The sequence below is a fragment of the Sycon ciliatum genome, chromosome 12 (genome assembly GCF_964019385.1).
Source record: "Sycon ciliatum chromosome 12, ocSycCili1.1, whole genome shotgun sequence".
NCBI lineage: Eukaryota > Metazoa > Porifera > Calcarea > Leucosolenida > Sycettidae > Sycon > Sycon ciliatum.
The window spans coordinates 18,199,906-18,211,086 of NC_088654.1; the positions used below are offsets into that span (position 1 = coordinate 18,199,906).

The 11,181-nt window shown below is 48.2% G+C and overlaps 1 protein-coding gene across 1 annotated transcript; it reads right to left on the minus strand.

Annotated features, from left to right (window-relative positions):
- Positions 1 to 346: 346 nt before the first annotated feature.
- Positions 347 to 10,433, minus strand: LOC135828798 (nuclear RNA export factor 1-like). Its single transcript, XM_065341232.1, has 10 exons — positions 10,325 to 10,433; positions 9,170 to 9,234; positions 8,123 to 8,238; positions 7,441 to 7,483; positions 6,250 to 6,322; positions 5,366 to 5,423; positions 4,746 to 4,883; positions 4,305 to 4,372; positions 3,943 to 4,003; positions 347 to 2,385 (listed from the first exon to the last, which is right to left on the minus strand). Exons 3-10 carry the CDS (start codon positions 8,228 to 8,230, stop codon positions 2,347 to 2,349), a joined length of 588 nt encoding a protein of 195 aa, XP_065197304.1. The 5' UTR covers positions 8,231 to 8,238; positions 9,170 to 9,234; positions 10,325 to 10,433; the 3' UTR covers positions 347 to 2,346.
- Positions 10,434 to 11,181: the final 748 nt, after the last annotated feature.

Sequence of the window (11,181 nt, forward strand, 5' to 3'; positions counted from 1 at the left end):
CGCTGCATCTGCCGCTAGGGTTTAACAGCGGCCGTTGTGAGTTCCCTTCGGGAACGGACACGATAAAAAAAGAAAAGAAAAAAAGTTTTTTTCCAGAACATAGCTAGCTGCAGATCAGGGAGTTGCAAAAATTAATACCGGTATGGGTGCATATGCATGTAGCGCAGAACACCAAAATACCGGGAGTGCAACACACACTTCACCCCAGCCAGTTCTGTATACCCCCCCCCCCCCACACACACACACATACACACATTCCTGGTTCTCCCCTCCCCCCCCCCCCCCCTCCCCCTTTTCCCCTTCGAAGATATGCTCCACAACAGTGAGTGACCAACACAACGCAGGATTGATTAAAAAACACACCACACAAAATCTTATTAATAAAACACCATAAAAAAATAAATCAAGTGTCGTGAGACTAAAACCAAAGTCAAGAAAAGAGTAGGAAGAAAGAGAGAGAGAGAGAGAGAGAGAGAGAGAGAGAGAGAGACAGGAAGATAACTGTAGTAGAGAATGAAGAAAAAGCAGAAATTAGACCTATGATCAAAAGAACCAGAACAGACGCGAGGCAAATCAGTGGACAGAGAAGAAGAGAATCGAGAATGAGAGAGATACCTTTGGCCCCAGACAAAAAGAAAGTAGTTTTTGTTGTGTGATGTGCAGTGAAAAGTCACGTCGTGGAAGGGAGGGGAGGTGTGTCGGCTATGGCTCACACGAACAACAGATTTTGCAACGAAAGTGAGTATTACGCTAGGATAATGAAAACCAGGGAATTGGTATTTTACAACTCCGTGATGAAAGCCATGCGCAGCAGCGGTATAAAGATTACTTTAAAAAAAATGATGTCAGATCTGAATTGTTGATGTCGCCACTCGCCGCCGCCGCCGCAGCAGCAGCATGCATGCAACATAAACACACGCACATACGGCAACGGTCCAGGGTGTACAGAGTGGCCAAACATACTGATGATCTACATGAATGCCCGGAATTGCGAGTATTCCAGGCATCAATTTCCCTTACGGTGCACAGGCATAAGTAGATGCGGAGAGATTCGATCGACAACTCCACGACATCGGTAACGAAACAAGTCCATCGGCAACTCGACATCGGTAACGAAACAAGTCCATCGACAACTTGACATCGGCAACAAGACAGTCCATCAATAACTCGACATCGGTAACGAAACAAGTCCATCGACAACTCGACATCGGTAACGAAACAAGTCCATCGGCAACTCGACATCGGTAACGAAACAAGTCCATCGGCAACTCGACATCGGTAACGAAACAAGTCCATCGACAACTTGACATCGGCAACAAGACAGTCCATCAATAACTCGACATCGGTAACGAAACAAGTCCATCGACAACTCGACATCGGTAACGAAACAAGTCCATCGGCAACTCGACATCGGTAACGAAACAAGTCCATCGGCAACTCGACATCGGTAACGAAACAAGTCCATCGACAACTCGACATCGGCCATAAGACAGCCCATCGATAACTCGACATCGGCAACAAGACATTCCTAAAGACGAAGACAAGACGGATTGCATGCACGAGCATGTCACGCGCACGCATGCCGCTGTGCTGCGTTTCCTGTGTGCACGCTGACCGACACTGGCTCGGAGCTGATGACACACGGCGAGACATAACGTGTTCTGTCGGGCAACACAGCTGCTCCACACCAGAGCGTGTGTGCACACGCGTACACACACACACACACTCACTCTTGAGAATTTACCGGGCCGTTGAAGCACCACCACTGATGCTGTGTACACTGCAGCAGGCTATATCGAAACACAACGCAATTCGCAACGGTTCAGTAGGTGCGGGCCAGCTATTGATCACGACGAGCTTTCATGTTTCTCTGATAATAAGTTCCATTTCAAGTTCTGATGATATTGTGCGCACGTCACCTGGAATCAGCTATGCACAAAATTACTATACGAGGCTTGCACGCATTCAAGCCAGCCAAAGTAGATGATGAAGACGGTTGCCGACGCTGAATACACGCTAGAAGACACAGTTGTTGTTGTTGTTGCCGGGGCTCATACGATGTAGATGGCGTTGCTAAACCGCAGCAACGGCGATGAACTAGACAGGGAAGCGGCAGCAGCAGCAGCAGGGGAGATAGCACTAAGCAGTGGTCGAAGAAAGCACCAGCGCACAGCGGCGTGCACTTCCAGACTTACGAGCGTCTCAGAGCACGCTCACAAGCGCGCGCTCACTAACTATACACATGCCGTGACGAGGTATGTACACATCTGCTCAAGAGACAGAGGGGGACGACGGGACGAGAGAAGGTAAAATAACTGGACGCCGACGTCCTGCACGGCGCAATGCTCACTTGACGAATGCCTCCGGTGGAATCTGCTTCTGCGACTGCACAGCACACAAAGCAAGCACACGAAAACCAAACCAAATTATGTTCATGTGCTTGGTTAAGAACTGTAATACAGTAAAACCTGTAACTAAAGACCACCGTGACTAGCGACCAGCCTGCTACTAAAGACCACCGTGACTAGTGACCAGCCTGCTACTAAAGACCACCGTGACTAGCGACCAGCCTGCTACTAAAGACCACCGTGACTAGCGACCAGCCTGCTACTAAAGACCAACGTGACTAGCGACCAGCCTGCTACTAAAGACCAACGTGACTAGCGACCAGCCTGCTACTAAAGACCACCGTGACTAGCGACCAGCCTGCTACTAAAGACCACCGTGACTAGCGACCAGCCTGCTACTAAAGACCACCGTGACTAGCGACCAGCCTGCTACTAAAGACCACCGTGACTAGCGACCAGCCTGCTACTAAAGACCACCGTGACTAGCGACCAGCCTGGTACTAAAGACCACCGTGGCTACGAACCAGCCTGGTACTAAAGACCACCGTGACTAGCGACCAGCCTGCTACTAAAGACCACCGTGACTAACGACAAGCCAGCTAATAAAGACCACCGTGACTAGCGACCAGCCTGGTACTAAAGACCACCGTGGCTACGAACCAGCCTGGTACTAAAGACCACCGTGACTAGCGACCAGCCTGCTACTAAAGACCACCGTGACTAGCGACCAGCCAGCTACTAAAGACCACCGTGACTAGCGACCAGCCTGGTACTAAAGACCACCGTGTCTAGCGACCAGCCTGCTACTAAAGACCACCGTGACTAGCGACCAGCCTGCTACTAAAGACCACCGTGACTAGCGATCAGCCTGCTACTAAAGACCACCGTGACTAGCGACCAGCCTGGTACTAAAGACCACCGTGACTAGCGACCAGCCTGCTACTAAAGACCACCGTGACTAGCGACCAGCCTGCTACTAAAGACCACCGTGACTAGCGACCAGCCTGATACTAAAGACCACCGTGACTAGCGACCAGCCTGCTACTAAAGACCACCGTGACTAGCGACCAGCCTGGTACTAAAGACCACCGTGACTAGCGACCAGCCTGCTACTAAAGACCACCGTGACTAGCGACAAGCCTGGTACTAAAGACCACCGTGACTAGCGACCAGCCTGGTACTAAAGACCGCTTCGCCAGGCACGGACGGTCTCACATTCATATTAGGTGGTTATGCTGTGCAAACCTCTAAGGACCACCTGCCACTAAAGACCACTTACTCTGGCCCCAACGGGTGGTCGTTGGTCACAGGTTTTACTGTAGTTGATATGGACCTACAAGATTGTACATAGGCATGTGTGCAATGGACTCAAAGCCACCGCAACCACAGTACAGCTGACCAACATAAGGCAACAGGCCAACGCATTGCTGCATATGCTCATAGCACGGCACACGGCAGTGTGTTGCAAATTCAATATGATAACACCTGCAGCGTTTTCTACACATTTATAACACTCATGCATGAACACACGCACGTACACGCACGCACGCACACACACATGCACGCACACACAATCCCGAGTTGCCTCACTTACTTGTAGCCGCGTGAACATTTGCCCAGCGACTTCATAATTCCAGCTATTCTCCGCTAAACACCTGTACACAGAGCGGGGCGAAAAATCAAAGTTCATAACCAAGAACCAAACAGGCTTCTCCACAACCATTCGCATGTCACTACCTGCCTGTTGGCAGCAAGAGAACAATGTCAGGGGAATGTCTTGCAGACGAACATGGAAAACAAAGACAATCAGTACAATGGCAAGGTTGAACGAAAAGAAGCACATTCAACGCATAGCTTTGTGCGACTAAAGGGATTTGGTGTCACGCACAACACCGCAAGAAGTACAGCAGTTGCCTAAGTACTGGAAGAAGTCAACACTGAGAGGTTAGGACTCACTTTTCAGACCATTCGCGGTTCATGCCAGACTGCGTGGAGAACTGCTCAATCATTCCCTGACGTTGTTGCTGCACAATAGAACAAGATGATGAGAAGACAAAGTGAGCATACAAGACTATATAATCATACAACAGAAAATGGAGAGAGTGGGAGGGGAGGGAGAGGGAGACAGAAAGAGAGAGAGAGAGAGAGAGAGAGAGAGAGAGAGAGAGAGAAATAGAGAGAGAGAGAGAAAAGAGAGAGAGAGAGAGAGAGAGAGAGAGAGAGAGAGAGAGAGAAAGAGAGGGGGGGGGAGGGAGAGACAGAGAGATAGAGAGAGAGAGACAGCAAGACAGACAGAGAGACAGATAGAGAGAGCAAGTCAAAACAGAGAGAAATGACCTGCCCAGGAAGAAGCTATGCTATAACCGGGATTACCGGCTACAAGCACGAGAAGATTACCTGCTCTGGAGACAGTGCCAACGGACTGGTAATGGACGCCTGTGCTGGTGCTACTACAGCAGCTGGCACTGCAGCAATGACACTGGCTGCGGCCACACCGGCCTGCGAAGGTTCTTGCACCGGAGGAGCTGTAGGGTTCTGCGCATGGCAAGAATCAACAAGGAGAAGGACTAATAAGTATCTCAATTATAGGAGTCGATGTATTGCGACTTCAACTGACGGCAGCTTTGGTCAGCCAGGAGTCAAATAGAACGATGGTTAAAAAATATAGTTTTCTTCAGACTTTTCCCGTTTGAACTTTCCTTCAAACTAAAAAGAAAGAAATACCAATAAAAAGCACAGATAGAAGAACGAGCAGTTGTTTTTCGTAACTCTGAGTTTCACGAACTGAATCGACCATCAGACGAAAATAGTTTCCGCTCTTTCCTTTCGACAAATTGAGCCCTCTACGGACGGTGGATGAGCTTCACAATCATGGTAAAAAAAAGCACAGTTCGCATCAGTATGAATGAGATAGACATGTGTGCATCTGTATGAATACGCTATCAAGAGTAATGTTAGATTGCAGTTGAACATGACTAAAAAGTAGTACTGATTGAGGACAGGGCAAGAAACCTCACCTGTAGCTGAGCCGGGGACGGGTTGCGCAGTTGCAGTTCATCATTTGCTATCCGTATACTGCAACGACAGAGCAGACAAACACACGCACGCACACACACACATGTGCAAGCACGTATGCACACAGACACGCACGAACAGACACGCACGCACACACACACACACACACACACACACACACACAGCGTACACACGCACGCACAGACACACACACACACACACACACACACACACACACACACACACACACACATATACACACGCACAGCGCACACACAGACAAGCAATGACCTCAGTCGCCTGACCTCTTGCATGGCTGGCAAGATGATATCATTACAGTTCAACACAAGCCAGGACCTTCGCTGCCATACTCAATTTGTTCATGCATGGAGCTGTCAGTGGAGAGGAAGCAATGTTACTGAAGTGCAAGACTTCAAGTTCAAGTTATGATCAAATGCTGTCCCGCTAACTGGAGCTTAATGGACAATTGGTGGCACTACACAACCAGAAGTAGAGGGAGCAAGGCCAGAGCTCATCAAATTACCACAGCTCCAAAACCATTGCTACTGCAGCCATGGTCAAAGAAATCGGACCCACGAGTAAAACGTAGCGCAGCGTTTCCATTTCAATTACATCATGCACGTTCCAAAAAAAACCGACCTGAGGGCCGCAGGAGCCTTAGGGCTGCTTTCCGCATGTGGCTAGGATTTCTCTGGCCACGACTGTACTGTACTTCAGAAGTAGATATACTCCGCTCGAGCCATGCACAACAGCATGCTAACTTCTGGCTTCGGACACAGTGAGGATATTTGTTTGAGCAGCGTTACAACTAATGTCAGCGAGGTATTCATTTGAGTACTAGTAGACACAAACACATGGAATTTACCTGTCACCGCCAGGACCGGCAATGAGAATGAATGTCCGTGTGAACGCACGCATCACCGCCTGTTGAGTGAGCGCTGCAGGATACGGAACAGACGGACAGGTGCGTAGGCAGACAGACAGATGCACACACACACACACACACACACACATACACACACACACACATGCACAGGCACACACACACAGGCACACAAACACGCAGACAGACACACAGACACAAAGAAAGAGCGGACTATGTCATAGACTGATTGCATACTTCGAAGTACGTCCAGCAAGCAGCAACGTGACAGAGACATGAAACCTATACGAGTAGTGACAGCAGCCGGCACAGCAGCAAGAAGAAATAACGAAGGTAGCCCTGGGATGCTTGTCAGCGAAATGAGAGATTCAGGACTTGTGCAGTCAGTTTTCTTGCACTCACAAAGCAAGGCATTCGCCGCCACAGCACACAAGTACATCATCACATGAGTGAATCACGTCACATCAGTACAGCACACCAGTACATCACATGAGTGAATCACGTCACATCAGTACAGCACACCAGTACATCACATGAGTGAATCACGTCACATCAGTACATCACTACACAGTGTAGTGATGTACTGATGATATGTGAAATTCATTTTGCCCATGCAAGAGGCTTTAACTACACACACTCAGTGTGGTACAGTATACAGCGTCTACAGACTGAGGGCCAGCCCAGCACAGTGCAGTACAGTACAGCGTCTACAGACTGAGGGTCAGCCCAGCACAGTGTGGTACAGTACAGCGTCTACAGACTGAGGTTCAGCCCAGCACAGTGTGGTACAGTACAGCGTCTACAGACTGAGGTTCAGCCCAGCACAGTGTGGTACAGTACAGCGTCTACAGACTGAGGTTCAGCCCAGCACAGTGTGGTACAGTACAGCGTCTACAGACTGAGGTTCAGCCCAGCACAGTGTGGTACAGTACAGCGTCTACAGACTGAGGGCCAGCCCAGCACAGTGCAGCGCAGTTCAGCGCAACACACCAGCCCACACTCTTGCAGCAAGAGATGCAAGATCAAGTACCGGTACTCGAAGACCAGCAGAGCTCACTCAACCGACGCCAATTCAGAAAGGCAGCCACACACCGCGACGTGTAGCACAAGGAGGCGCTAGAAATCAGACCTCTCCAGTACTGCCCAACAACACGCTATCAAATCCAGTCTTACTTTCTTCAAAGATACCGGATACGGCAATGATCACGTTGGACGCCTGTAAGCAAAGCACCATCACAACACAGCACATACCAACAACACACATTCAGAAGCAGCCAACCTTATCCCCAGACCTCAGACCTGCCCATCGCGGAAGCGATGATAGCGAACAGCTATGTTAGATACAGCAACTTGTGCTGGGATTACACCATTCAACAGCTTGCCAGGCTGATGAATTGACCGCCGCTAATTTTAGCCTGCTCTACACAACACAGCTGGGGCTGAACCTTACCCATACCCTCACACCACAGCCTATCATGGTTACACTGAAACTGCTCAGTACAAAGTACTGCGGAAATAACGCACTATGGGATACAACGTACTTCGGTGAGACATCAGTACGAAGTGCTGTGAACCGGGGAAACCTTCGCCATCTGGAAACTTTGGCGGTTTTGTGACGGGTGCAAAATCGCGAAAGTAAGCCAGAGCGAAACATGAAACTACAGTTTAAAAAAATAAGTTGACTCTAGTCAAAACTATGGCCAGGTGCAAATTGGTCTGTGCTCGCAAATCGGGAACTGACAGCGGCTCAAAATTTCCCGGTATATTACAATAACAGAAGGACACGACGGACAACTGTGCTCCAAGGAGTGTGTCCAGACCCCAACAGAGTGCATGAACTTCACTTTCCACTTACTGATGAACTGAGTAGGTCGACTGTGAATGACTCCAGCATGTGCTTGGTGGGTGGCAGGTCGATCAGCATGGCAGCGATCTGTAAGCGACGATAGCGCAACATTGTCATGCGCTTGCCTGCACAAATACGCAGCAACACACGCACACACACGCACGCACACACACACACGCAAACCATATATATATTGTGCTGTACATGTAAGCCCTGCTTGATCAGGGGTGTCGCACACGGTACGGTCACCACGTTATTGATCGTACCACTATTTGCCCCAAGTACTCCATGAATCAATAAAATGCACTGAATTGGGGTCTAAATTGCCAAATTTTTCGGCTCACCCACCCTCCCCCACGAGCAAAGTGTACTTCAGATGGCTGACCGTACCACAATAAATTACCTTCCGACGCCCCTGTAGATAGTTAAACAAGTTTCGCAATGACAGCATGTTACGACACTCTACCAACCGGTTTATGGCTGGAGTCAGGAACACTGTTTTCCATACACCTTGTAACATACTGTCATCGTAAAACAAGAAAAAAGATATTGTAAGCATGACCAGTCTGACTCGAAGCGTTCATGATCTATACAACCTGATCATCTTGACTTTACGAAAAATGGGGCAGTTTGAGGGACAGAAATCCCGGAAAGCCAAGGGTTTTTCGGGTTACCAGAAGGGCTGATTGTACGCATGGCGGCTTTCGCCATCTCACCATCACCATTATCGGTCAGTCGGTTAGAACGACGTGCAAACATCAGAGCATAACCGAAATATCGAAGCACTTGGCAGCCCTGAGGGTGTATGCATGACTGGAGCAAACTCACAATTGAGGTCGTAACAATTTGAAAAACACCAAGCAGACAGCTACAGCATTTTCCCGATTATAAGTCACACCCCCATTGTCAGGCTTGAGCAATATTGTTTCGATATATTTCACTCAGTTGTAAGTCATGCTCGATTGTAAGTCGCCCCCCTCCCTCCCTTGTTTACAATTGATTTTCAATGCAAAAAGGTGTGTGTGTGACTTCTACTCGGGGAAACACAGTACTCACCGTTATCCTTGACACGGACAAAGTTGCGACTGTTGGAAAAGTACGGGTGTAGGCCTTGACCATTCCTGTGGGTAGGATGACAACAAGTACACATATTGGCATGGAGAAAAGAAAAAAATGAGAAGAGTGATGCTGATAAACCAGCAAAAAAAAACACCACCAACAACAGAGATATATACAGTCAGACCTCGCTTAACCGCACGCATCCGTTCTCCACAAAATATCCGAATAGGCGAGGGAACCGCATAATCGAACACACATACTGTATGTATGCATGGCATATGCTGTAAATCGGTAACCGACGATTTTCTTCCGGATGGCGAGGGATCCAGATAAAAGAGGACAGGATAAGCGAGGTCTGACTGCACCAGTATGCACTGATTACACAGCCTCGATTTCAAATCCACTTCTTGATCGCACTGTGCACCGTACTGCAAAACCCCACCATCAGCCTGTGATCACCGGGTGACTACCCTAATTCCTAAAGCATACGCACTGAATGCATTCCCTGCCGCTGCTCATTCATTTCAAGAACTGCTCCCAGCAAGAGTTGAGTCACTGCATGCATTCCCTGCCGCTGCTCATTAGTTTCCAGAACTGCTCCCAGCAAGAGTTGAGTCACTGCATACCAGCGATTACTGCCGCCTCACCTACATGTACCTGAAGTGTGGAACAACTTCAACTTACAAGCTAACCGAGCCAGCCATACACACGCACACACACACGCGTGCGCGCACGATCATGCCCGACAAGAGTACCAACGTCTGCCACTAACCGACAGCAACGGTGCTAGTAAGGCAGTGTGGCAATTCTACAAGCAAACATTACTTTACGTACTTGAATGGACTCGGACGGAGAGCCAAGGATAAATTTATAGAAGAGAAAAAGGCGATAGCATGAGCTGATTGTTTAGTAACTAGTGGTGTTAGTGGACATTATAGCGTAACTTGTAGTTCCTTGGTCCTTTTTCTTTTCTATAACTTAATGTTCTTGAAGTATTTGTGAGAAGGCAGAATTGCCTGTGCTCTAAACGAATTCAAATAAAACAAACAAACAAACAATTCTTCTAGCACCATGCTTAACATGTGTATGTGCACGGTCCCCAAGCTCATACTGACTTCCGGAAACAAACGATCTAGCAAACAACACGCTTACCGTGCATACGCATTGCCGACTTGCAATGAGAAGAATGCCTAGGAGACAAAGAGAGTGGGAACAAACACAAACCGCATTTTACCTCAAAACTGGGGCGTCGATTTACCGGTTTAAAGGCAGTTATAGTCCGGTTGTAAGTCGACTTCCACTTTTTAGGTCAATAAAAGGTCGGCTTATAAACATCGCAAGGACAAGGGCATACATCAACAAGCTGCTGGAGTTTATTCGCCAAAACGTGAGTTGCTCTTATCCGCGTCTTCTGCAAGAAACAAGGCGACAGACCTTCAAGCACTGGTTCTTCTAAAGAGGTTTGTCTCATCTGTACTACATTAGTACTCTTTCTAAAGAGGTTCTTCCACTCACTGTAGTGTAAACTAATTGTTGGGTGTATCCGGTGCAGTCGCCACGGAAACGACCTCACCGAGCAGCAGTATCCATGTATGCCGTCTCAACACTACGGCGTGTGTATTAAATCAACAATACTACTACTCCAATTTCACAAATTTTAATACGTGATCAATTTTTCCGGTATGCGGGCAAAAGGCCAGGTTAGGCGAACAGAAAATTTAGGTACAGAGAAGCAGTTCCCTATTGGATTATGCGTGTTAGTGTTTGTTCGGTGTATTGAAATTGTACTTGTAGGTATGAACAAGACGCACCGAAAGTACCGAAAATAAAAGTACGCCGACAATTTGTGAAATTGCAGTACATGATTTATAGGTAAGCCAGCCTTGGCAATACATCAACACTCCAGACATGATGAGGTCATCACCCAATCCCGAGCATTCAAGTAACGGACGATACTAGATTTACTAGGAGACTAGTAGCTAGCAGTGAGAATAGGATTGGACTTACCT

Coding starts and splice junctions, on each gene's coding strand:
- LOC135828798 (XM_065341232.1), bottom strand. CDS start 8,230: ATGACAATGTTGCGCTATCGTCGCTTACAGATCGCTGCCATGCTGATC. Junction 5,424..6,249: donor GCCGGTCCTGGCGGTGACAG/GTAAATTCCATG, acceptor CTGTCGTTGCAG/TATACGGATAGCAAATGATG. Junction 4,004..4,304: donor AACCGCGAATGGTCTGAAAA/GTGAGTCCTAAC, acceptor CTCTGTGTACAG/GTGTTTAGCGGAGAATAGCT.